The sequence below is a fragment of the Phalangium opilio genome, unplaced genomic scaffold (genome assembly GCF_054372755.1).
Source record: "Phalangium opilio isolate 3A_F unplaced genomic scaffold, DU_Popi_V2 ptg000082l_1, whole genome shotgun sequence".
NCBI lineage: Eukaryota > Metazoa > Arthropoda > Arachnida > Opiliones > Phalangiidae > Phalangium > Phalangium opilio.
The window spans coordinates 1,206,049-1,233,657 of NW_028324189.1; the positions used below are offsets into that span (position 1 = coordinate 1,206,049).

Consider the following 27,609-nt stretch of genomic DNA (forward strand, 5'->3'; position numbering starts at 1 on the left):
AATTAACAACACTCGGTTAATTTTGCAGTCCATCTTCCTATTTAGTCTGTGCTAAGTCCAACTTTGACAGCGCCTCACAGGCGTCGCTTTACCTCGAACGTCAGACACTTCATGACAAGCTCCAGTTTGTAACCAGTGACAAACTTATGGAACATATCTCATGAACTAATGCTAATATTAACAAATATTTCCTTTAAGAGGCCCACCTATCTCATCGGGGTCGGTATTTATAGAAGTCAATGGTACGGTAGAGATACCATCAGTGTTTACGTTTTCGTTTAGAGGTATTACGTAAGAAATGTCGATCGTGAAGTGAAAGTTAAATGAGAGGAAGTAAGACCGAGAAAATTGGTAGGTATAATAACAAGGTGGTACTGTACTTTCATGCATAAAAATGAAACTTGTTTATGCCCCATTTCAATTAAAAAAAATAATTAATTGCACTTTAACGTAAACAGTGTTATAATACCTGTACAGGGTGTTGTTTGAAGGGTATAGAAGAAATTGAGGTACGCTAAGTAGGCCCCTTCGTGAATTCTAGTTTTCAAGTATTTACTATTAAATATTAAATATAATTTTCCTAAAATAAGTAATGATATGTATTTAAGGTGTTTCAGTTAAGAATACGAATTTGGTTTTAGTTAGCTCGTCTTAGGTTCAATTGCAAATAATTAAAATATAAACTTGCGACGAAATACCTACTTTAGCCATAAAACTTATCAATCTACCAATTAAGTTTCAAAATTACTTACATCATAAGTACTTCGTCATGTCACAGATCAATTTCAAATATGGGTTCGACTTTCATTGGTACAAAGGAACGTACACGTACTAAAACAAGCGCAACAATTCTCAGCCACGAGGCCCGCAATAAACGTTCAACTAGCGGCAACAAAAGAAAATGACAGAAAAGTGATACTTTGGCCAAAGTTCTCAATGACGTCACGTCTAATCAGGCCTATTTTTTCGTTCATGCCTTGGAGGAAAGAGGCGAGATGGAGTGGTAATGTTGGTGGGCCATGTGCGGCAATAAAAGTCACCCATAGTAAATTGCGCACGTCCCGAACCTTTGGTAAGGGATTATTAAGTGCTGCCGCGTGCATTGATTGAACCGTAAGACCGGATAAAAACGCCGAGAATGCTGGGAGGACTTCGTAATAGATATGGAGAGATTACTACTCCATTTCACCTATCTACTCCAAGTACACAGTAGGCCTAACCCCGTTTCTTACATCTAAAATGTCTATTTTAAAGTAATGAGTGTATTATTATTTGCTACACAAGTTTTGAAGGTCAAAGTAGGCCTTAATTAATTCAACACAAAGACAATTAAAACAAATTTTAATAATTTATTCATTTATACAATTCGCTTAAAGTATTTGTCAAGAAAACGCCCAATCTTCTCGAGCCCAAACGGGTATGGAACTTTGAAAATCGAAACCAGAGCCCTAAAAACATGAAAAACATATACAGACAATAAACATATTGTACTTTAAAGGTTCCACAAGTCATTTTGTCGCCCGCTAGCTCAACTGTTACGCAATGATATGATTGTGGATCCTTTAAAAACTTAAAGACACTAGACAGGACGACGCGACAAAGTCACGAGATTCAAAATAATTCCTTCAATTCCAGCGCGGTCTATTGAAATATTCCCGACTTAACGGAACCGCGACGCCATATTGTGGCGACAAAGAAAACAAAACTCATTTTTTGTCTTTTAAATACCCATAAAAAACAACCTACATCTCACCTTATATCTAAAGGCGTGTAAAAACATGACCAGTTCGCTGACATTAGGATCCCTGTATTTGTGCATGCAATCAATGCATCCATGTACGAAAGAACCTTTCTCTTCCCTAAACACGTATCTCTTCAGTAAAATTTTAAAATCTTCGCCGTCTGTGTAATGTTTTAAAGACTTTAAGGCGACATCGTAACCATCTTGGTTGGAAGGGTCATCAGGGACGTGATCATCCGGCAACATCCAGCTTTGTTTCGTGTGTTCTTTCCTGATGTCTTCGATGATCTATAAAAGAAACGTGTCACACGCGTTGTTAAAAGGATCATCCTCGCATGGCGTCGCCCTGTAACGCACCTCTTCCTTTGGTTTGCCAAATATACCCCCTTTACCCCTAAATGGGCCAAAAGAAGGATGGTTGTAATTCGGGTCATTTACAATTGGGTAGCCTAAATATTGCAAGTGGACTCGAATCTGATGCATTCGACCTGTAAGTGGTTTACCTGAAAAGTATGCCAGAATAAAAAGGCTCAGTTTTCAGAATGGTATTTCATAGCGTCCGCGCTGACCAATTGGGTTTTAGCTTGGCGTCAATGGTGCTAACATCGCCACAAACGATTGCAACTATTTGCCACGCAATTGGCTGCGCAACAGTGAACTTTCTTACATAAAACCACACTACTCTTTCCATTGTAACTCAATTTCTTAAACTGAGTCTTGCAAGGTTTTCCAGTCGGATCGACCATGGATAGTCCGAGCTTGTGAGACATCCTGGCAATTGGTTCTTCGCATTCAATGTGTCCACTGTACAGAGACGCGATTAAAATAATTTCATAACACTTTAATTAAACAATATTAATTAAGCTTACTCTGGAAAATTCCCTTCGACTCTACATAAATATTCCTTGGATATTGTTCGTGCTCGGATCTGTTCTTCAATATCCCTTGTAGCTTTGATATCCAAACCAAACATAAGAACGCCCGAAGTAAGTCGATCTAATCTGTGTATTACTAAGAAATTACGAAGTATTTTATTAAAACTCTGGAGAACAAACGAAAATTATTATTAAATTAACCATTTAAATTTTTAAATCCGTGCTCTTTTCCAAGAATAAATACAATTGAATTGCTTCGGTATCGTCCACAAGCGTGAACAGGTATTGAAGGAGGTTTATCAATTACTAAGAGTCCATTGGAATTATGTATAATTTTAATTGGTGTAGCTACAACTGGCAATTCATGCCTGATAAGATGATAAATAACTTTTAGTTATCGGAAAATTCGCGAGACCGTCCATGCTCAATACATACCTATGTAATCTACTTGAAATGATATCGTTTTTTTGGCATACATAATCAGCTTGTACCATTTCATCATTCACCCTCAACCACCCATTGTCAACAAATGTTTTCTGCGTGTAATAAAAATTAAATACGTTTAAAAAACGTTTCAATAATCATAGGCAAATAATTTACGTATTGATCAGGACAATGCGAAACAAATTCCTCCGCAAAAACTTCCATTAATGGTCTACCAATCCACCGACCTTTTATGAATGTTGAATACGTAAACATGTACGGATACACTTTACGTAATCCTAAAACAAACATGGCTTCGTAACTTAAATTTAGACCTACATAATTAGCATATTTATAAAAAAACGACGCACTAACCATCTTTGAAATAATATTCTGTTTCCTGAAATTTCTCTTCCCACGTTTTTTTAATCAATCTATTACACTTGCCTTTTATAACCTATTGATAAACACACAGTTTTCAGACTAGATAGTTTGATACCATTTACACTGCAGGACACTAGGCTACTTGGTAAGTTCTGCACTTTGTCCGCCAAGTAGCCTGGCGTCTTGTACTGTAAATGGTACCAATCCTGTTAATCTGAAAACAATGTATAACTACTCGTTCTAAGTAATGTCACCAACCGTTTTAAAATTTCTTTGCGTTAACTCTTCATTGGTGGTTGTACTTGTCGAGGAATTGACAATTCCTTCAACAGTTACTGGACTTCTTCCGGTAGCGTCTTTGAAATTCGGTACATCGTTGTCAATATTGTTCATTGTTTCACTTTTATTTAAACAATTAAGACCGTTAAGAATTGTTCTTGAATGTTTTGAAACCATAAAGTAACTCTTGGAGAATGTAGAGATAAACATTAAGTATGAAAACTTTCAAATCGCGCGGTGTGGTGTGTTGCACGATCGATTTGTCGTAACGGCAGAACATCCAGCCGACGACTTCACTTACCCAGACCCAGAGTGTCAATGGTCATAACTAGAAATAAGCGAAGTACTTGAAGAGTTTCGGTGAAATTATTTGAGTATGGTTATAGACCTACTTATTGCCTTTATAACAATAAAAAATAAATGGAATTAGAATAATAGGGGCTAGAGAAAAATGCAAATTAGTGAAGAGGTAGCGGTGTCACCACCTCATATATTGGTACCTCAACTTTGCGGTGTTGTAGGTCTAACTCTTGTTCTGTAAAAGATGCAACGAAATCCTTCGAGCATGTTATTGCCCTAATCATACTAAACACTTAAAAGAGTATTCCTACCGAAAAAATTTGATAAATCACTTTGAAATTAATCAGGTTCGTTTCAAACTTGACCCTGGAAATGAGATCAAACTGAACTTAACTACGAATAATAATGAAAAAAACACGATAATTCTTTTTGGGGTCCCTCTCTAGAAAGAGCCGCGTAAGGTTTCAAAAATTGGGTTTATTTGTTCTTGCCTGCAACTGCAAAGCTGCAATTCGATCGAAGCAAAGGAAATTCTTTTTCATCTCATACATTATGTCAACGGAAACGATTGCGCTCCGCCCGTTTCACTAAAAGAAGGGAGGAATAGCATTCTGGACCAGAATGACAAAGAATAGCGGGACTAGAGATACCCTCGAAAAAAAAAAACAGAAAGAAGATTGAATTTTGGGGAAGATGGGCGTGGTACTGAGCCGGCCGTTATGTAAATAGTGACATAGCTAGAAGGGAACTTGGTGGGCGTACATTCAACAGTGAAAAATCGCCAGAAACGTCATTTTGGCTTCGATGTCTCCTCTACCTAAATCCAGTAACCATCAACTTTAAACAGTAGAGAGAGAGAGAGAGAGAGAAAGAGAGAGAGAGAAAGAGAGAGAGAGAGAGAGAGAGAGAGAGAGAGAGAGAGAGAGAGAGAGAGAGAGAGAGAGAGAGAGAGAGAGAGAGAGAGAGAGAGAGAGAGAGAGAGAGAGAGAGAGAGAGAGAGAGAAGACAAAAAATAAACCCTAAATGAAATTCATTTTGGTTTTCAAACAGGTTGAAACAAAACACAATGAGTTTTATAAAGTATCCTATAGAGGATGTGAAAACTGGGAGAGCTCTTTGTCGCGATTCACGAGTATGCATAGGGGTCAAGGTCACTGCGTGGAACATATCTTTATGGCAATATTTTGACCAATGTCTCACTTACCAATATCACCTTACCTCTACACTATCTCCGCAATGCGATACAGCCCACGAACTTCATCCAATCATCACTAAGAATAAATTTCACCTTATTTTAAAAATAATGTAAAATTGTATAAATGGAACTTTAATACCCTAAAAACGGATTGATTTTTTTTTTGTTAGTGCTAAAAATATATAATAATATTTGGAAGTTTTAAAAATATAATATGATACATATAAACATTTTTTTTCTTTTTTTTTTAAAAAACAAATAATTGGCACTGGTTTTGTCTATAATGTTAAAATTTCTTGGCGTTTTAAAGTTGAAAAAAAAAAAAAAAATAGCTGCGAACAAAACCAAACCATAAATACCGGATATCACAAAAGACCCCAAAATTAAAAATAAAAACAAAACAATAGGAATGTTTTGAAAATAAGAGATAAATATTCCTCCATAATTTAAAATAAGCCATTACCCTATTAAAGCCATAATAACATATAAGTGGTGGTTTAAATAACCATAATAATCTGTAACCAATTATTGGCGCAACAAGTAATTAATTAACAATTAAACGAAAGACGATGGTCCACTATCAGAATCAGAATTTTCAGATCTTGGTCGCAAAAATACGTTGTCACTATTAAAAGGGGGGGAAAAAAATACCAATATTTTGTTATTTTAAGAGAGCGTTCAGGACTATAAACAGTTTCACCAAGCGATATTCAACTGATGTAGCAACTAACAATCTCTATAAAAAACCGGGTAGCTGTTCAACCAAATATTCATAGTTATAAAAAACCGGGTAGCTGTTCAACCAAATATTCATAGTTAAAAACAATAAGTGTACTTCATTGAAGGTTGCTCGCTCTATGAGTTATATAAGAAACCCCCCCTTTACCCTCAGAATAGTGTCGACCCCCACTGAACAGGTGCACGACCGTAGCACAAGGAACATGCGAAAATAGGCTCTAGTAACAAGAATTAATGCTACCATAAAGTAGTACTTTCTATAAGCCTTTGACCTAAAAAAAAGCTCTTATCTGATTGGTTGATTGGTTTGTGTAGGGGTTGGGAGGATAGTCGTTACTTCTCATTTTACAAGGCGTCTACAGCCAAAGAATACTTTTTGCTTTTATCTATGAGCTTTAGGTGCAATTTTTACCTAATTATACTTGAAATGCTAGTAACACTGTCCGCCGAAGTCTTTTTAGTTTTTTTCTTCTTGGGTAGGAATTTAGGTGGTGGCATACTTGACTGTAACCCAAAATTAAATTAAAAATTTAATTCCAAAGACTGCTAGGCCTATAAATGTTTAATTAATTAATTAATTTAGTATTTAACGAACTTGATAATCGGAAGTGAGACTTTCGGCGGAACCCCAACTTTTGATTCTTGTTAAGCTCGTCTTCTTGGATCCGCCATTATTGGAGGCGCCACCTAACATTGACGCCGCGGTCTTACGAACTTTGGAATTCAAGGAACCGATACGAACAAATGCGCCTTGTTGAAACGGTGAACTTGATTTTGAGGCTATACACCATTTAAAGAACAAAAATGTAGAATTAATTAGCTTCAGCTGTAACGTGTTATAAACAGTGGAGACTTGAAACTAAAGGAACCAAGGAGTGGACGCAAAAGCGAACAGAAACGAAGCTAGAGCTATTTGAAACTAAAAGAGCCAAAAAAGATTGAGAACGTAATGAAAGACCTTTCTATCTACCAGGGATAGATTTAATTTTAGAAGTAGGAATTGAGAACGGTTAGTATTTACTTCAGTTATTCCGACTCATAGACCACCCAGTATAGAACCCTCCCTCCAACTCGTCGTAACGAAAAGTTTAAATTATCTTATTGGCTGCTCACTTAAACTAAGTTTTGATGACGTTGCTGACGGGTACGGCGAAAAATACTAACGTAATTCCTTTTTACCTCTGTCGCTATGACCCTCCCGCCTCTTCTTTCATACCCCCCCCCCCGTCCCGTAGAAGGGGGTCCAGGACTTACTCTTCTCTCCATTCCTACTTCTAAAATTAAATCTATCCCTGTATCTACACAACGATTTACCAAATAAATATGATAATAATATTGCAAAATTGCATTGCGGATTAACAAATAAAAACAAAAAACCTCCAAGAACAAATTAATTACATTTAACATTAAAAACTCCTTACGTCCATTGCAATTTGCAGTCAAGTGTTGCCAGTCATTTGCGAGTGCAATTATTGAACCACAGATTGAAAAGCTTGTAGTATCGGTTCGATTCAGTTCCAAATCTACATAGATTCTCTCACAAAATACTGGCAACAATGAAGCGCGGTTGCAAATTGCTCCGGACGGAAGATTACCATTCCTAACACAATAATCTTACCTTTAATGGTCGCGGTAATTCAAAGGTGCTAAGGATCTAACCAAGCACGAATTAAAACTAATTGTAAACCAATTAGAATTAATTAATTAAATATATATATTTATTTATTTATTAGCATTTATATTATAATTATAATTATTACCATCTTAATACTGATTAGGGACGGAATTACTAGAATATCTGATACTACATATATATCGTAATTAAACAAATTAAGCCCGCTTAATATATATATAATTAAATATCTGGAATGTAAATTTAAGTTAAGGGATAACACAAAGAACCAACATTAACCCTGAAGCAAAAAAGGTCCTTCATTCGTCCAAAGGCTCATACCTTTACAATTAACCCCCATAATCAAAACCATGCTTCCAAAATAGGGGGAAATACATAAAGAATTAAATCCGCCGTTCCGTTATATTGTACAGAAATCAATTCACATTATGTAGAACCATGTAATTAGTTCCAGGGGTGACCAATGGGCAAGACGAGGACATTTTGAAACGAAATCGTGGCTCGTTTACTACTACACAAGTTTCTAACTGAGTATAAGATTTAACTATTTGTAAAGTAAAGCTTTTTGAATATCACAGATAACGAAAAAATTAATTCGAAAATAATTTTAACCGTAACATTAGTTTAATTACAACTAAACTAAACTAACCCTAAGTAGTTTAAATATTAGTGAATAGATTTCTGTAGCGTACATATACACCACCCATAAGTACCACCACTGAACCAACCACAACAATATACAGGGTGTTTCTGATAAGTCTGCAATTAAGGGGGATGTTCTAAGGGAGATAGAAGTATAGAACATTTTAGACTCAAAATCGTGCACCCAAAGAACATCCGCTCTTAATTTATGCATGCAGACTTATCAGAGACACCCTGTACATTAAAATAATGCCCTTCTTTAAGTTGTATGACTAAAACATAACGTCGAATACTCCCAAGTAAGTCCGTGTTTACTTTAAGTAAATGACCACCTCTATTAAATGACCCAAGACTAGATAGAACCACCCTTTCTCAAAATCCCAACACCTCTGAAGTTAATTAAGAATTAAATATTCTTAATGAGCGGCGGGTTTGAACTTTAATTTACGTTTAACGCTAGGTCTAGTTGCACGCAAGAAAGACCGGTGCAAAGAACTACGTATAAATCCGGCCCGTTTAAGGGGTTGTTCAGGCGGGGCCGGATTAGCAGTAGCGGCCGCCGCGGCCGAATCTAAGGAAAGGGGACCACCGTTGTTGGACTCTCCAGTCGGAGAGATGGGAAAGACCGCGATACTATGCCGAGAAGCGGCGGCGGCGGCGGAGTTTTGAGGGTTGAACTTGAGCGAGGCGTAATGATCGGAAGGCGCGTTGACCAGCTTACATTCTTCCTGCGATCCCGAAGCTAACTTGGAGAAATTACGGGAGTAAGGTGTCGAAGGCAGGTATTGGTCCGGTCGTTTACCGCTGTAGTCGCGGATACTCGGGTCTGCTCCTGTAAACGAAATAATACCCATCGTAGGTCACTAGAGGTCATCATAAATTAAATTTGCGTTGACTTAGGGTTGCCACGAAATTTTCATATTCAAATTTCCTGACTTTTTCTAGTTTTCCCCGACATTTTCTAGTTTTCCCCGACTATTTCCGGTTTTCCCCGACATTTTCTAGTTTTCCCCGACTATTTCCGGTTTTCCCCGACATTTTCTAGTTTTCCCCGACTATTTCCGGTTTTCCCCGACATTTTCTAGTTTTCCCCGACTATTTCCGGTTTTCCCCGACATTTTCTAGCTTTCCCCGACTATTTCCGGTTTCCCCCGACATTTTCTAGTTTTCCCCGACTATTTCCGGTTTTCCCCGACATTTTCTAGTTTTCCCCGACTATTTCCGGTTTTCCCCGACATTTTCTAGTTTTCCCCGACTATTTCCGGTTTTCCCCGACATTTTCTAGTTTTCCCCGACTATTTCCGGTTTTCCCCGACATTTTCTAGTTTTCCCCGACTATTTCCGGTTTTCCCCGACATTTTCTAGTTTTCCCCGACTATTTCCGGTTTCCCCCGACATTTTCTAGTTTTCCCCGACTATTTCCGGTTTTCCCCGACATTTTCTAGTTTTCCCCGACTATTTCCGATTTTCCCCGACATTTTCCGGTTTTCCCCGACATTTTCCGATTTTCCCCGACATTTTCCGATTTTCCCCGACATTTTCCGATTTTCCCCGACATTTTCCGATTTTCCCCGACATTTTCCGATTTTCCCCGACATTTTCCGATTTTCCCCGACATTTTCCGGTTTTCCCCGACATTTTCCGGTTTTCCCCGACATTTTCCGGTTTTCCCCGACATTTTCCGATTTTCCCCGACATTTTCCGATTTTCCCCGACATTTTCCGATTTTCCCCGACATTTTCCGATTTTCCCCGACATTTTCCGATTTTCCCTGTTCATTTATTTTTTTAAGTAATACAGATAATTCTTAGGTTCAAACCCGCTAGAGGTTAGTAAACAAACATTTAACGCGTTAATTTTAACCGAAATGTTTAATTTTAACAATAGGAAAAAGAACCATAAAAAACACGGACACATACCATAAGTGTTAACGAGCAATTCCATGATATGCTCTTGTCGAAACATAGCAGCCAGATGTAACGGTGTATATCCCTTTTAATAATAAAAAATATACCAAACGAAAAATGTATTGAAATAAATTGAAAAATCCACGCTCATAAAACAAGAGATTCCATGAGTCAAAACTATATACATCCGACGGCTACAGGCACTGTATTACGAATTATATACACGCGTATATAAAAAATAGGCTTATATATATAACAAAGGTGTCAAATATAATGGATCAGGTCTATTAGAGCACTGGGAAGTCCGAGTTTTGAGGGGTTGGAAAAAAAAATCATTTTAAAAGAAAAAAAGCTGGTATATTGAAAAATGGTATCCCATATTGAACATTATGGACGAGCTTGAGAGGTAAAACTTGTTAAACAGCAGGTGCTACTTATGGCCCTATAATAGTTTCTGGCCACCATCACCTCTTACGTCAGACACGCGGCCCTCGCATGGACTATCGTCTTAAAAATATTTGAAAAAAAAAAAAAAAAAAAGTGGATGGAGTTTGGCCGACCAACAAATGAAAATTTATGACAAATTGTGACAGAAGTTTCTATACTTTTTCAGTGTCCATATGCTTTTTATTATTTTTGTTAGATTTGAATTATGATTTCTTTTTGACTAAGTTATGGTATCAAACTCGGAATATTGAGTTGCTTGGTTTTTTACTACATTAGTGTTACAACTAATTTCAAGGTCATAAAAAACACCCTTTCATTTTTCTACAAGGCCATAAAAAACACCCTTTCATTTTTCTACAAGGCCATAAAAAACACCCTTTCATTTTTCTACAAGGCCATAAAAAACACCCTTTCATTTTTCTACAAGGCCATAAAAAACACCCTTTCATTTTTCTACAAGGCCATAAAAAACACCCTTTCATTTTTCTACAAGGCCATAAAAAAACACCCTTTCATTTTTCTACAAGGCCATAAAAAACACCCTTTCATTTTTCTACAAGGCCAAACAACACCCTTTACTTATCTACGTAAATAAACAAAAACAAATACAAAAAAACTTACCCCCTTTTTTAAATTGAATTAAAACACAAAGTTGATAGTCACATCATCAAAGTCCATTAGTATACAAGCGATTGCACAAACAAAATTAATAATAAAAAAAAGGTTATATCAAGTTAATTCAAATTCATTATTCACCCTTCGATATAATATATATGGAATACTCACATGCTGGGATATATATTAAAAAAAAAAGTATCAGTCAGTCCGCAGAAAGGGCGCAGGTTTTGGAGCAAAAACCGAAATCCGGGGGTCCACGCAAACGTGTGCGGTGCGGGGTCCATGGATGAGAATAATCATGGTTGGAACACAAAGACAGCGAGAGGGTTGCCCGAGCGACCAAACCAAGGTCAGGAAGGTGACCAAACGCCAGTCCAGGAGGAGAGGGAAATAAAATGAGAGCAAAAGGCGGGGTAGAAATCACAATGAGAGATTGAAAACCTTGATTAAACTCGAGCTGATTGACGGACATTTGCGGTGGTCTTTTGATCAGCCGATAAACGGCCAGGGGAGATCATACTTCGGGTTCCCTTCCTACATGTTTGGGTTGCAGATGTTGGTTTTGCATATTGGTTAGATCATGCAACTCTTTCAAAATTAGACGGTTTGCGGGCTTACGGCGTAGTATTATAGTAGATACGTTCGGGAAGTTGTATGGTATATATTTAAAGAACACTTATTGAATCTTCACTAAGGAGTGTATGTTATAACTCTGTTTCTATAAGAGATACAGTGAAATCCTTTGGGTACATCATAGCCCCATTTCTTACCTTTGAAACGCGACTTAAAACGTTTAATTACAAGAATAATTTCTCTTGTAATTAAACAAATAATCAAAAGAAACCACAGTCAACTCTCCTTAGTCTACCCCAAACAAACAGAAAAATTTAACTATCGGATGTTTGTTATAACTCTGTTTCTATAAGAGTTACAGTTAAATCCTTTGATTACATCATAGCCAAATTCCTTCCCTTTGAAACGCTACTTAAATCGTTTAATTAAAACAATAACTTCTCTTGTAATTAAACAAATAATCAAAAGATACCATTCCTTATAGTCTACCCCAATCAAATAGAAAAAAAATTAACATAAAAACGTCAGGTGTCCATGCAGGGTTAAACTTCAACCATAATAATAATAACTATTATATTCAACCCTTGACATTTGATTTTGAATCCCCCTCTTTTAGTGGGGGGGGGGGGAACCCGATTTTAAAACTTGTTTAACGCTTTTCACAGAATATTTATACATAAAAGGAAAACACATAAAAATCCCCTTCAAATATCTTTCGCCTTTTAGGCAAGGCAATATGGAAACCGAATGGGATTATAATATACAGAAATATTTTTGAGGGTGCCTGCAGCGAGCAAGCAGAGAGATCCAAATTGAATAGGGTTGTTATATTATTATGAAGGAGGTACAGTTACGTAGTCAGCCGTGACACCTTGGTAGCGACGCCGCCTCAGCTACCAAAACGGGGGATATAAACATACAGGGTGTTCAAAGAGAACGGTGGTAGGAACCAAGTACAATGGGATGGTTCGAAAATGTAACTTTTATGTCATGGAAGTTACATTAATTTAGACTCAAAATTTATTTATTTCAAATAGAACTAAACCACTGTATTTCGGTCCTTTTTGGTAGACTACACCCTGTACATGAAAAAATTCAATAGAAAGCAGAAATGGAGCTGCAAGTCTGAGGCTCTCCCCGACGCGAATGGGTTTAGCAGACATGGGGCGGCTAATCTGTGATTGACAAGTGACATTTGTAAAGGCGACAAAAGAACGGAACGGTCTACCGTACCACCTTTTTGATTATTTCGATATTGATTTCAATATGGAGTTGGGGTACGTATAAATTTAGGAAAAATTTTATGCTTTTCAATAAAAACAAATTGAACAAGGATAATTCAGTTTGGAGATTCAATGATTTATAAATAGCCTAAACTTCTGTGCAGTATTGCGAATCAAGTACTGATTCAAACTGAACTGCTCCAATATCTTGACTCAAAAATGGTCTGGCAACACTGATGGAACCGCTTTTGTGTAAAAGAATTTCACTTTTTTTTTACAATCCCATAACAACAATGGTGGTGTTTCAAATATATACCACATTCAATTATTTAATATTAGGGAGCCCAAATAAGGGTAAGGGGATTTCCCAAATCCCGATACGGGCATCAGACACAGACAATCCCGGGTTAGAATTCCCGCCAAAAAAATTAATACGGTAAAAAAAAATGGTAAAAGCGTTGAAAACCAATTTATCACGAACTTCAAAAACAGGCCAAGCATTTTTTTGTATTAAGCTAAATCTGACATCTAACGCCTCCGTGACGAATCTAAACCATTTTCGGGGTGATCTGACACTTTGAATTGCGTAAATGACCGTACCGTAACCTCCCTTACAGATGCTTAAATAGGGAGATGGGCACGAGACGCGCAGAATCAGAGAAAATACAACAACTCACCGAACGAACATTGGGATTAACTTTATAAGTTCCTGATATTAATTTCACGATTTCGTCCTTGCCGTGTTTGGCCGCCCAATGTAAGGCTGTCTGAATAAAAATATTTAAAATATAAAATTAAAATTAGGCCCCGAACATTACAAATTAAGATTAGTTTGCATAATTAATTAAAGAAAAAAATAACACTGAAATTTCAGAATTTCTCGATAAAAACAAATTGTTGTTAACAACAACCAGAGTTTATGGATAAAAACAAATAACAGTCAATGATTTTGTTGTTAAAAATAACCAACATAAAGGGACAATAAAGAGGGAATCGGAGGAAATACGTCATAGGGACCACGTGACACCAAGATCCAAAGACTCCGCATAGAGTGAGACTGGACTGGAATGGATGCACCCTAGTTCATTCATTGTTTTATTTTTCGCGAGATTCCAGCGCCAAGTTTCTTTGAACCACGCCTACCCTTAGTCACGTGCCAATGACGCATTTCAAATAACTTCTACCCACCCCGGTACCACCTTTACATTCCCTTTAAAATATAAAATTTCCACAAAATAATGTTGAGTTAAACAAAAACCTCTCCTCTCCGAATTTCTACTCTCAAGCTTTAGTTCCTCCGAAAAAGGTTGTGTGGAAATTTGGGAATACACGTATCAAAGTAAATGGGTGGTATACGGGTGGTAGTGAAGGGGGAAGTACGACATAGTTCGGAAAGAAATAAGACAAGGTTGGTTGGGGAAGTGAGGAAGTGGAGGAAACGAGTAGCCAAGGAAGTAGAGGAAACGAGTAGCCAAGGAAGTAGAGGAAGAGGAAGAAAGGCAAGTGCGTGGCATCTGTCGCCACTCCTCGGCCAATATCGGTTCGAACACGTTTACGCTGGAGGATTAGCAACTACTTGTTCAATTTTCAAACTGGCCAAAAAGGAGTAGCAGTCATATTATCGGGAAAAGGTGGCGTCAAATTACTCCAACCCCCGAGATTATTTGAGAAATGGTTGTTTAAAAATTTAGGAAAAAGAGCCCAACTTGGAAACTAGTGCGTTAACCCCCCCCCTTAAAGGTCAAGGGGTAAAATAGAGTCTGGTGTGTTGACCACCTCGTTTTGTAATGACGTAACATTGAAGGGTATGTGGACATACATCAAAGACGATAGAGAGCTTTCAGATGGGATAGTAGTACGTCACACCCTCCCAAGTCTTACCGCTGTTCTGGTAGCCATCCATATTGGGTGGTCTCAGCTTCATTCCTGCTTTAAACCCACCAATATGGCAGCGTAAATTATGTCACGAGACTCAGCTCCTCCTCTAACTGAAAGCTCTCGATAGACATGGCTTCAAACAATAGGGAGCTAACAACTGGCTACGGGTAAAAGAGATAGTCTGACGTCACGCAGCCCCCCCTCTGGTTGGCATTTTTTCACGAAGAATACTGTTTCCAACCGTTAGGGGGGATGAAACTCCAGTAAGAGATAGAACAGGGTGTGACGTTTCAGGGTCAGAACTGTTAGCTCCCTATACGGACCAAATTTCGTACAGGACTAGCTGGTAACCTTAAAGCCCTATCTAAAGTCATTGCGTCCACATACCAATATAAAGCGTTCGATACCGTCTATTCCACGACAACCATCTCGCTAATAACCTTGTTAAGGGAAAAGTGAGAAAGGGAATGCCGTGGTAACAGGAGGAGTGCCGAGGCCCCTTACGGAATAACGGAGGAGTAGGGGAAAAAGTAAAAAAATAAAGCGTTTATGGAAGCAGGAATGTTACGAGGAGGATATGTCCCAAATGTGACCTCCCTCTTTCCTATTTTATTCCAGCCCGCTCTGGTTTTCCATTTCAAATTTAAAACATTTCTTTTTTATTAGAGTTGAAAAACAAGAATCGCTCTTATAAACCGTATAAAAGAAATAACAAATATTTGTTAAAGGTAATTTTTGAAAGTTGAGTACGTAATAAAGAGTGTTAAAAACAAGTCTCGTTTCAAGGCGCGTTCACAGTTCAAATATATTATTATTTTAAGAAATTTCTACGCTTCATTCACAGTTCCCAACCAATCAGAGTCACACGATGCTAGCGCTCCAAACGTTTATCCTTAGAACTACTACTTTATAAGCCTATTCACGAATCTTCCCTGTGCTACGGTGTTGAAAGTAAACATACGCAAAGGGGGGTCGACACTATTATGAGGCAAAAGGGGGGACCCTTCTCATATTACACGGCGCGTGCACGACTCAACAAAGTACACTTTGCGTTTTTTATCTATGTACTTTTGGTGGTGGTACTTAAAACGTTGAGTGTTTCCTTATAATTTTCACCACGTGGCAAAAACTGTTACGTTTCATTCTCCAGTAAAAATTAAACAATTACAGATTGAAACGGAAACAGGGGATTGTTTTAAGAGAAATTGAAGACAGACACGGGGTTAAGGGCAGAAATTACAATCATAAATAACAGACAATACACACATACAGTCGAAGAGGAGAGAGAGAAAAAAAGAAGGCAAGGCTAGGCTAGCTGATAGCGTGCGTGTCAAAGGCACTTACTAAGAAAAACTGGACAAGTAAAAAAATGGACATTGACAAATGAGCCATATACGGTCCGCACCCCGCTAGCTTGTCGTTCAAAAAAATTTTTTTTTCTTTTTTCAAAAGAGGATTGTTAGAAGGAAAGGGAATACTGACTGCACTCGGTTATCGCGACTTAACAGGAAATAGTTTAGTTTTTCAACTAAAACAAGCTGTCGCTATTTATACGTAACAAAAATTGTATCAGCTTTGGGGTCTTGGTATAGAGAGCTTTCAGTTGGAGGAGGAGCTGAGTCTCGTGACATAATTTACGCTGCCATATTGGTGGGTTTAAAGTAGTAATGAAGCTGAGACCACCCAATATGGCTACCAGAACAGCGGTAAGACTTGGGAGGGTGTGACGTACTACTATCTCATCTGAAAGCTCTCTATTAGCAGTGGGAAAATAACGTTGGGCGGGGGGGCAAATGAACCTTGGGCAGAAAGAATAAATGTTTGCAGCCTAGTGAATGAGTAGCTAAAAATTCAAATTATACCTCCACCGTTTGATTTACCTCGTACACGACACAAAAACCACACGTAGCAAATACGAAATTCTTTTCGTGACTTGTAGGCCTATACTCATTAGAGTTTAATTCACTTTCGATACAGCTTAGTGAATGTTTACGAACCAGGGTAGGCCTACTAGTGAATATATATTCGGACAGACAAAGAACCGAAACTAACAGTTTCTACTGCCACAGTTGCCACACACACGAAAAAAAGAGGGCCTAGCCCGTTAATAAGAAGACGATTTTTCGAGAAGTTGGCATTTGGGCTAAGGGGCGCCAATGGCTAATTGGACCCAGCCCCGAAGGCGCCTCGTTCTGTACCACAATATAACACCCACGACGACTCTAAGGAACACGAGTCCTAGCCCCTCTATAAACGAAAATTCATTTTAAAAATAAAACTAAGAGCTCATACTCGTTAAAGTCTCAAAACGAATTAGAGGACTTCTAAACTTAAACGATAAAATAAATGAACATCCATGATTATATATACACGGGAAAATTTCCCTGGTCATTTATCACTAGTTAAAATTTAAATTAGTTAACAACTTTCCAAGGATTATTTATAAAATTGGGCAAGTATAATTAAGTCTTGAAGGTAATTAGACAAATTTTACACACACTGTTCACAAGTGTTGGGTAATGGTCACTAATTATTGATTAATAATAATGATATAATATTGGTGTACTAGTGTGTAAAAAACGTGTGTTCATATTAATTAAGTCAGCACGTTACCCCCGGACAACCCGTGGTGGACTCAGGACCCAAGATAAAAAAAAAACGTAATTGGCATGTCTAAGTTTCCTCTTGAATGATGGAGGATAATTGTTTGACACGCTAACAAGATTGTAATGAACGCAATCGGATTCCAACATTTTCTGTCCGTTGCACTCGAAGCGTAATTTTTTAAAATCGTACAAGTTGGATTCCTCCGAAGCCATGAATCAAATAACTCTCTACCCGTGACCTCTTTGAACGAAGAGGTCGTTTCAAAAACAAATAGCCACCCGTTGTGAAATTCTGTATGTCGATGGAAAAACCAGAAACCATTTTTCTAGCAAACAGTCAGCCTTTTCCCTATATACTACCAGTCTATAGACGTCACATTGGCTGCTGCCTTTTCGTTTCTACCACCATGGTTTCGCATATACGTAATATTTCAAAGCATTGAACTCTTTCTTATGTCTCAGGTAAACTCAGGTAGGTAATGTATCCGAGTATTTTGTATAAAAATTACGATTGTGTTAAGGAATTTCAAAATTTTCGTGAAATTTTTCCCCCAGAGGAATTTTATATTAATAAGGACGTGAAAAAGTAAATGATAAATATTGACAATTGAATGACTGAAGTAACAGATATTAAAATTTCCAGTTTTAAAGATATGATTATAAAAATAAATTACGTGGGAAACAAATCATGGCTTATCTTAGTTTTTCTTTTTACCACAATTCCAAGATAAATTTTAAATTTCCAGGTAGGTACTTCAAATTTCCCTGACATTTTCCCTTATCCTTGTGTAATTTTAAACTTCCGGACATTGGTCAGTTATTTTCAAAATCCCCGATTTTTACCAAAACAATTCAAGGTACTGTGACACCGTATTTAACAAATGACAAACATACGGAACATAACACACAAATAAAAAATGGTACTTACATACTAAAAATCGTGGAAAATTGGCAGAGAAAAGTATCAATTAGTTTCCTTCAAATGTGATCAACGGCCATGGAAAAACCAATTAAACTCACCCCCTGTTACCGAATAAGTTATTAAAAATTAAAATTAGTACAAACAATTCCAATTAAAACCCATAATAATAATAATAATAATAATAACGGCGCTTCATGGTTGCCAGTAATTTGTTATTAGAGCATATCCTGCAAGTTTGGAACTGAACTAAATCGAACAGAACACTGCAAGCGTTACACTTACAACAAAAAACTGGCAACACTTGTCTATAAATTTAGGAGAAAACTTACAGAAATAAAATCCTGAGACGCAGACAGATAATGAAAAGAAATGAAAATAAAAATAATTAGTAATTAACGAGAAGTCCGCCAAGGGTTCATATAAAAACAAAAACCCTTCAAAGTATAAGGTTAACCATCCTCTAAGAAAAAAAAATCTAGGCCTAATCGAATAAAAAACCTATCACATTTTTAATACCCCTAACTCGAAGATCTAGTAATAATGCTAATTTTTGAAAGATAACCAGACTAAAGAGAAAAAAAACAAAGAAAAGAATGGCATAGTGGGTGTGTACCACGAGACAGTGTAGTATGGGGGGCTTCCCATCATCCATTTCGAAGCCGTGGTTGTCCCAGCTCATTCCATAACACCCCCTTCCTCCCCCCGCTAGCCCCTTTCCTCATCAATATGGAAGAGACTCTGACAAATTGGGTTTCGGTGACTATACCCCTCTTCTCTCTACTCCTGTCGAATTTTCTTTTAGGAAATAAGGCAAAGACATCAACGGAGGCCCAAGATTAGGTACCACCCCCTTCGCTAGAACCTCTATACTATCCACCCATTGTTAGGCGTCACTACTACTAAAGGCTACGTCATAGTTCAAAGTGTCTTCAGATAGTCTTAGGTGACATTGAATAGGAATATAGGTAGCTATTATTATACCAGGATTCCCAATTGTCGTTTCACCATCGATTTTTTTTTTCTGCTTTCAATTGGACATGTGATAATATTATTTTATAAGATGTTGGCTGGTGGAATTGGTAAATAATTCTTTGCCCAGTTAAGCACAGTTAGTTTCGGAGGATATAACTCAACAGCGCGTCATACCAAAGAGGGTATATGAAGATTAGAAGGGGAGTCGAAGCTTGAATGTTTTTGGCAAGGCATTTTTAAGGGTTCTCTCTTTTCTCCTTTACTTATTTATTTGTTTGTTATATTTTTCTCCTAATATCCGGTTCACCATTTTTCAACCAATAAGAGGGCAGTAAGATGCTGCGCCCATACCGGAAGTTCAATTTTAAAAAACCCTTCTACTACTCCCCTATGAGAGCATCTCGGGTTTGGAACTGAAAGATATGAATTGAACGGAACTGAAGCTTTTTCAGTAGCGATTGAATTGCACTCAGAAATGCAGACTGGCAACACTTGTCCTTCCGTGGACCGACAAGACCCATCACACCTGTTACAAATGCTAACAGTTTGGAGTGGTGGTACGTCGTTTAAATTCAACATGACTACATAAGGAACAAGGTGGGTGCTAACTTCTGCAGGGGTCTGTTCGGAAGAACCCACCGCGCCTCTACCACGGGAGGAGACTTCCAAGTACAAACACGAAAAGAGTATTTGGTCATTTTTAGTGAAAAGACCTTCCCGTTTAATATATTCAGTATTGGTCTTTGTGGTCCTTTTTCCACTAGGGAAGAAGAACTGGGTTGGTGGATGGTTGGGTGCTTGTGTAGTTTTATGCTAACGAGGTCATCCCCGTGTCTTTACCATGACGGCTACCACCACCACAGCCAGCACCACATTGAGTTTTTAATATAAATTCTACCAGGTTGGAAACATTTCTACCACTACTCTCTCTAGCTGGTCAATAGATTTTCTGCTCCCCTTACGGTTTGAGTTCCAGGGGGAGAGATTGGTATCACAATGGGATGGATGATGGTATTATTTGATCCCTAGGCTAGTTATTGCGTCGAAAATTAGGGTTTTTCTGGATGTTGTATTTGGTCGGGTAAACGGGGTGAAGAAGAAGAAGAACCATCTTGTTCAACGTCAACGAACAGTGGTATTGGTATCAATAGTTTGCCGGGACACGCGTCCGCGTCTGAGCTGGGGGGAACTTGCCTTACTGGATATTTATTTGGGAAGTATGTTACGGTTTGGGTTTTTTCGTATGTCACAAGTCGTGTCACGTGACGACTTTAGTGACGTGTAGTGTTGTAAGGAAAATAGGGGGTTTTCTTACTCAATGTTGGGTTGAAGTTACAGATAAAAGAGACACGGTTTTTTTACAGAGTTTCACAATCAATGTGTTTAGAAAAATAATTCGATTACTAAATAGAGGATTGGAGAAAGACCCGATCACTGACTGGACTTATTTCATTCCAAGGTCACATGCTACTTGAACTTGATCACAAAGAACATGTAAGTTTAAAGTGGGCGTGTTATCCTCTCAAATGGGTAAGAAAATAAACAACTTAGTCACGCATTGGTTTTAAGTTACATCCAAGTTGCCTTGCCTATTATGTTTGTAAAATTTATGGTAACCAATAAACTTCAAGCTTTCAACATACAATAAAAAGTTAGAACTATTTTCAAACCTCACGCAAGAAGAAGGGGAGACGAAGGGAATCAGAAAATGTTCAAAATATTGCGCCAAACACCCGGATCAATTACTGAAACCTTTGGCCTTAGCATTCAGGAACAATCTACATAAGCCTGCATGGATTCCTCTTTTATTTTTTATTACGACGATGGGGATACGAAGTAAGGAAGGAGGAGTTGAAAACCATCATAAAGGCTACTTTAAAATCTCCCCGATACCGAGAAGAAAAAAAATACAGGGATTGTACAGTCAGGATGGAAGAAATAGGAGAACTTCAGCGCGGGTCATAAAAAAAGGAACTTTTAAAAATCTCAGCGGGGGAATAGTTAGCGTGCTCTCCGCCAGAGTGAGTGCCCGTCAAGAGAAAAGGAAAAGTCAAATGGAAGGGGAGGGAGGGAGGGTGTCAGCGGGGGTCGGGGGATGGGGGGGGTCACGGGGAAAAATTGACCAGAGAAAGCACTTCGCCGCCAACGTCTCCCAGGAATTCTTTCCCTTATTTTACTGAAAAAGTCCGAGCGCCCTTTTCAAACTTTTACCAAATCCAGGGAGACACTCGCGATCTTGGAGTGATAGTTCAGGGAAATTTGGATAGAAACGAGAGTGAGAGAGAGAGAGTTGATAAACTAAACAGTATCAGCATTGGTCATTTCCGTTCGTGACCATAGTTAAGTTACGACTTTTGCTCCTTACAAAATAATTTTCTAACCATGTTTATATTGATTAAATTTAGTCTTCGCCACTAACTATGATAGAAAGGGGGGTTTTAATTTTATGCAACTAGGGGTGTGGAGTAGAGAGAAGATTAACGGGACAACCGTGACTGATCACGTACGCACATTCAATTCAATTGGAAACCAATTTGTACCGCATTTGTCATTCTAACGACTTCCCCAAAATGTCAATATTAAACCGAGAAAAGGGACAGGGACAGGGCAATGGATATTCACCCCATTATACCAAATAAACCGAATAATATAATATACCCACGTGTTTATTTCTAATTAAGAACATGAAAATATATGGGTGTTATTCTTACCTTGAATCCAGCCAATTTCGGTTCTTCTTGAAGAAGCTTAACCAAAGCGCAGTAGTCACCTTTCGCAGCTTGTAATACCCATTGTTTACTATTGGGATCTAATGTCGTAACTGATGTTGAATCGTCATCGTCTTGGGCCTGAAACATAACAATTATCTGATTCACAAGGAGCCCAGCCAATAATTTAAATTCCTTATTATAGGAAAAATAGGATTTTATAGGTGGGAAGAATGTGTTTTTATAGGAAAAATAGGATTTTATAGGGGGGGGGGGAATGTGTTTTTATAGCAAAAATAGAATTTTATACGGGGATGTGTTTTTATAGGAAAAATATGTTTTTATAGGAAAAATAGGATTTTACAGGGGGGAAATGGGTTTTTATAGGAAACATTGGATATTACAAGGGAAAAAATGTGATTTTACAGGAAAAACAGTATTTTACAGGGGGCAATGTGTTTTATAGAAAAAATAGGATTTTATAGGGGAAAAAATGTGTTTTTATAGGAAAATATTGGACAGGTTCAAAAAATATAGGATGTTATAGGAATTATAGGACCGCTGTGCTGCCTATTATTATCACTATCAGTACCTGACAGTTTAAAGTAATTTTCCCTGACAATTTATAGATAATTCGAAAGGTGAAATAACAACAATTGACAGAAATGTATTATACTATATAGGCAACCTTTTTTGACAAAACAACCGTTATTATAGAGTGAAAAATCTGTCAAACGATATATATATAAAACAAAACAACTGTACCTTTGAATGTCTTTTAAATCCAGATAAACTATTCAGTTGACTGGACGAAGAGAAAACGCTAGAAGTTGATCGTGATAAACTGGAAGAAAGGTTAGTCGATCCGGGAGTTGATTTGATAGAAACATCGACTTCCGAAGCCATTTTATTGATCTTTTTAGCCCTTTCTTTAACGATACCGGGACTCAAAGACATTCCGAGAATCTCTTCATCCCGAACTGATTTCTAATACAATAAAACCGTCCTTTCAAACACATTTTAATGCCTAACAAGGAAATTAATAAGGCGATAAATTTCAACAAAAAGTATAAAGGTACCACGAGAATTTGTTTAGAAATTAATCCAGTTGAAGCGACATCGCAATTTAATATTTAAGCATAAATAATCGCAAAGATTAATGGGGTCGAAGTATATTATTGAGGGGTCGGTTATTTGCACAAAAAATTAAATTGTATTACAAGCACAAAATAAATTTATCTCAACACGTCATAGAGATTGTAGAACAATAATTGATAAAACTAATTAAGTATGATATATGCATAGTACGTTAATGAAGTGAATCATACAGGGTTAATTGGATTCACGTACGAACCAATTGGGATAAAGAACAAGGAATAATATGGGGGTTTAAAGAATAACCTAGAACTTCTCAATTTCCAGACAAGGAGGATTCATACCATTTACACAAGGAGGCCTGGGTTGGCTTTTGACTCCGCCATGGAGTCTGGCCTCCTTGTGTAAATAGTATGCATCCTCCTAGCCCGAAAACTACGTATAAAACCAGGAAATATCGATGCATTCCTGATAACATGACAAGGGACAATAATTTATCAATAAATTTAGTTTACCAAGTATATTCCTTATTGTTATCACGTTAATTTAATGATAAAACTTAACCGGATTAAACACACTCAAAAAACACCGATGTAACCATTTTCTCCGAACTCAAAAATCTCTATTATTCACTACAAAACCTCCCGATTTGCATAAAAATAGACGAAATTAACACCAATAAACCGCACCAAAAATAAACTCCTCCGTATTTTGGATAAATATTTAGCGAAGTAAACCAATCAAAACAATTCGTTAGGTACTATGCCAGTTATCATCGCGGTAATGAATGTACAACTATAAACGAATTGTAGGTGTTGATCACAAGACATAAAAACCACCGCACCTGCTACCCGAACACACAATGGAGTAACTTTAAATCGCCGCTATAATCCTATCCTAGTATATATTAAATAAAATAAAAAACCCTAAACAAAATGAGGACGAAGGATTGATTGCAACAGCTGCGCCTTCTTTTTAATACTTTTCTTTTTTTATATAAACATTTTTAAAGGGTCAAAAGGTCAAGGATGGATTACACGATATCTATAAACGGAACGGAATGGAGTATAAGCAATTTCATTGAAGGACTGGTTTTTAAAAATTATGTATAAAATTCTGTCTTGTAGATTCCGTTATATAGTGTTCATAAGTATACAGGGTGTTGCAAAGAAGGATAGTGTTCATAAGTATACAGGGTGTTGCAAAGAAGGATAGTGTTCATAAGTATACAGGGTGTTGCAAAGAAGGATAGTGTTCATAAGTATACAGGGTGTTGCAAAGAAGGATAGTGTTCATAAGTATACAGGGTGTTGCAAAGAAGGATAGTGTTCATAAGTATACAGGGTGTTGCAAAAAAAAAGGATGGTAGGATCGAAGTACAGTTGGTCTTATACAGCTCGTTTTTCAGGCTAGGAGGATTAATACAATTTACACTGCAGGAGGACAGGCTTATTGGCGGACAAAGTGCAGTATCAAATAGCCTGGCGGGACTCCAGGTGTAAATGGTATCAAGCCTCCTAGTCTGAAAACTACGTATAAGTGATTTTGAGTCGAAAACGATCCATGGAGATTTTTATGGATGACCCCCTTAAATTTTAGTAAGAATCTGAATGGCGATTTTAATTTTATATAGGGGTCTTCCATAAAACACAATAATCATAACTTGTAAATTTAATAAAGGGGTCTTCCATAAAACACAATAATCATAACTTGTAAATTTAATAAAGGGGTCTTCCATAAAACACAATAATCATAACTTGTAAATGTTACAGGGCATTTTTGACTCAAAACTGATTTCCCATAGAATCCAGTACCCACTGTACTTCAGTCCTATAATTGACCTTTTTCGAACACCCTGTACTTAAGCTTACTAAGAAAATTACGCCCTTGAAATTAAAATTACGTCACTGAAGTAGAAAACAAGAAATCTGTATCTATCTATTCTTACAGCATAAGTAATGTAAGAAAAAATGAGGATGATACATATAAGGGTAATGGGGTGGTAGTGTCACACTTATCACTTTTATGTTACTTATGCATTAACAGAAAATGGGGCTTGCAAACAAAACAGAGAGTGGCTCATTTTTAAAAATATTTAGTTTAGGAGAAAAATAAGGCACTACAATCATTTTATAATAACATAAGTCTAATTAGATTACCCAATTAAATAAATATTAAAAATATTAAAAAAATCAATAAAAACATCATTATGACCAAAATATCAAATTGAGATAGCTAATTAGTGTCAAAAATACCCCAAATTAACATAAGGCTAAGAAATAACCTCCCCCTCCATAATCATAACCTTCAAATTGTACCACCCACCCCAACCAAGGCCACAAAAATTAATAAAGGCATTTAAACAAAAACAGTACTTACAGGTGGACTTGATTGTACACTTCCACGTTCTTCATTAAGTTGTCTTAACTTCTCCTCAATCTTTGTTCCTCTATTTTCTTTACTCCTAGTTGAGGCTTTCCTCCTTGGTGGTGGTTGAGGTGGATACAGACTATTATTTGCTTGACTATCAGCTTCATCCTCACACGGTATAAGAAGATTGGGACTGGACTGACAATGGCTTAAAGGTGGATCCAATCTGGGTGTATTAATTTGATCCCACACCATTTTTTCACTATATTGAGGTTGAAACTCTATTTGGGCTCTACGCATTTCTACATTATCCCTTTGAGGTGTTTCTTCATAAGGCTGAGCCTGATTTACAATATTTGGTACCGACACTGTATTTGTAAGTTGAGGTGTTAAATCAGTCACTGATTTTGAAGAGTATTTCGCGTTATATTCCGGGTTAGTTTCCCGCATGTATTTTGGTTTAAGAAGCAAGAATTTTTCATTCTAAAATTAAATAAGCACAAAAATAAATTTTAAACATCGAAGCCTGGGTTTTTAAAGCTTATTTTTTTAATAGGTAATAAATATAAATATAAAATGGTAACTTACGCCTTCTTTATGAACTGTGGCTATTTCGTTAACAATGTCTTTAAATACCAGCCGAACTGCGTCTGAAAAATAATCAAAAGTAACCCAAATAAACCAAAAGTTTACTTCAGTTTCTGTATTTCAGCCTGAAGCTAAGCAGCAAGCCAACAACTTTCATGATTTGACCAAGGCCTAACAACGTACCTTTGTTTTCCGTGTTATTTAGATACGATTTAAATTGTTTAACGAGTTCGTGATTTGGTACTTTTCCACCCTGACTTATCATAAACAACTGTACCATCTCTAAACTTAAAGAACCCGGTTGATACATTTTAAAATCAGTGAATAATCCACAGTCGTTCGTTTAAACCATTAAGCCTTGCCACTACCGCCCGAAGTTATAGAGCAGAAGAAAAGGAAAGTAAAGAGAGAGAGAGAGAAAATAGAAACGTCATTTCCGCGCACGCGCAGGATGCACGTTTCGAAAAAACCGCGCGAAAATGAGATATGAATTTTTCCCAGGATGAACTTTTTGAATTTAGATATTTTGATAAATATTACGAAAATTTAAAAATTATTGGTGAATTTTTAAAATTAATAATGCCACAAATGTTTCTATTCTATCTAGCTAATAGAAACCAATAAAATTTGAATATTTTCAAGGGACTATTTCTTTGCAAGACCTCTTGTTTACTGTTTTTTGATTGAAAGATGTAAATAACAATTGTTTCCGCGTTCGAAATACCACAAAGTGGTTATCACAATATCACCTCGTATGACTTAAGTTCCAGTTATAAATCAGTCAATACTCTCTTATCGGGAGCATATGACGCCAGAACGATATATATTCTCCGAGACACCCAGAATTTGTGATAAAAAATTAAAACCTAATTGCGCAATACGCGTACTGTTAACACAAGTATAATTGGTGAAGATAAAAAGCGTTTTATGTTACGGTCTAGTCATTTACGAGGCGCCAAAAAAAGAAACAAGAATTCGAGCATAACACACGCGAGCTTCAGACAAGATTTCTGTCGCTGTTTCAATTCAATAAAATTTATTTTACTTATTACACGAGTCGTTGATAACAAAGTACTTATCTTCCTTTAAAATTAGGTGTCAAATTACGTTGTATATTCCACGAATTTCGTTTAATTATAAGTGTAAAATTAGATTTTAAGTCATAAATAAAATTTACTAGGGATTTCGAATTTTCAATTCTAGCCCCTGGTGGGTAGCTTCTCCCTGAACACCGGTGCTCAGCGGTTGGAACACTTCTAAAGGCGCTATTCTAAATTCTATCAAACCAACGATAGAATAACAATATTTCGTTCCCCGAAATTGACCCATATTTTTCGATATTCAGGTAGTTAATTAAAACCAATTTCATAAAAATAATTCTAAATCGACGACGTTTTAATGTCAAGAGAAGGTTAAGAAACCATTTCGAAGAATAAAATACGAGTTAAATCATCAATCACCATTCGAAAAACAGTTTTTCTTCCCATTTCTA

The 27,609-nt window shown here is 37.0% G+C and overlaps 2 protein-coding genes and 1 long non-coding RNA gene across 4 annotated transcripts; 1 reads left to right on the forward strand and 2 right to left on the reverse strand.

Moving 5' to 3' along the window:
* Positions 1 to 1,324: 1,324 nt before the first annotated feature.
* On the reverse strand, positions 1,325 to 4,111 carry LOC149650738 (pseudouridylate synthase RPUSD2-like). Its single transcript, XM_089847371.1, has 10 exons — positions 3,682 to 4,111; positions 3,415 to 3,496; positions 3,217 to 3,338; positions 3,052 to 3,152; positions 2,818 to 2,984; positions 2,611 to 2,752; positions 2,409 to 2,545; positions 2,099 to 2,244; positions 1,754 to 2,029; positions 1,325 to 1,448 (listed from the first exon to the last, which is right to left on the reverse strand). Exons 1-10 carry the CDS (start codon positions 3,910 to 3,912, stop codon positions 1,383 to 1,385), a joined length of 1,470 nt encoding a protein of 489 aa, XP_089703497.1. The 5' UTR covers positions 3,913 to 4,111; the 3' UTR covers positions 1,325 to 1,382.
* Positions 4,112 to 4,113: 2 nt separating this feature from the next.
* Positions 4,114 to 4,917, forward strand: LOC149650739 (uncharacterized). Its single transcript, XR_016370946.1, has 2 exons — positions 4,114 to 4,349; positions 4,449 to 4,917. It is a non-coding gene; the product is annotated as an uncharacterized LOC149650739 (long non-coding RNA).
* Positions 4,918 to 5,308: 391 nt separating this feature from the next.
* Positions 5,309 to 26,524, reverse strand: sowah (ankyrin repeat domain family member sosondowah). 2 transcript variants are annotated; one of them, XM_089847372.1, is made up of 9 exons: positions 26,301 to 26,524; positions 26,118 to 26,179; positions 25,539 to 26,012; positions 13,656 to 13,745; positions 10,130 to 10,202; positions 8,932 to 9,042; positions 6,531 to 6,715; positions 6,348 to 6,439; positions 5,309 to 5,822 (listed from the first exon to the last, which is right to left on the reverse strand). In XM_089847372.1, the coding sequence occupies exons 1-9, from the start codon at positions 26,425 to 26,427 to the stop codon at positions 5,753 to 5,755; spliced, it is 1,284 nt and encodes a 427-aa protein (XP_089703498.1). In that variant the 5' UTR covers positions 26,428 to 26,524; the 3' UTR covers positions 5,309 to 5,752. The 2 variants fall into 2 exon arrangements, 1 of the variants encoding a protein (XP_089703498.1); XR_016370945.1 differs by lacking the exons at positions 5,309 to 5,822; positions 6,348 to 6,439; positions 6,531 to 6,715; positions 8,932 to 9,042; positions 10,130 to 10,202 and adding exons at positions 18,391 to 18,485; positions 18,714 to 18,725; positions 22,068 to 22,205; positions 22,830 to 23,051 and having other exon boundaries at positions 26,301 to 26,517.
* Positions 26,525 to 27,609: the final 1,085 nt, after the last annotated feature.

Coding starts and splice junctions, on each gene's coding strand:
- LOC149650738 (XM_089847371.1), bottom strand. CDS start 3,912: ATGTTTATCTCTACATTCTCCAAGAGTTACTTTATGGTTTCAAAACAT. Junction 3,339..3,414: donor AGAATATTATTTCAAAGATG/GTTAGTGCGTCG, acceptor TGTTTGTTTTAG/GATTACGTAAAGTGTATCCG. Junction 3,153..3,216: donor CGCATTGTCCTGATCAATAC/GTAAATTATTTG, acceptor TATTACACGCAG/AAAACATTTGTTGACAATGG.
- sowah (XM_089847372.1), bottom strand. CDS start 26,427: ATGTATCAACCGGGTTCTTTAAGTTTAGAGATGGTACAGTTGTTTATG. Junction 13,746..25,538: donor GTGTACAATCAAGTCCACCT/GTAAGTACTGTT, acceptor ATTTTTATTCAG/ACAGCCTTACATTGGGCGGC. Junction 10,203..13,655: donor TTAATCCCAATGTTCGTTCG/GTGAGTTGTTGT, acceptor TATTATTAAAAG/GGATATACACCGTTACATCT.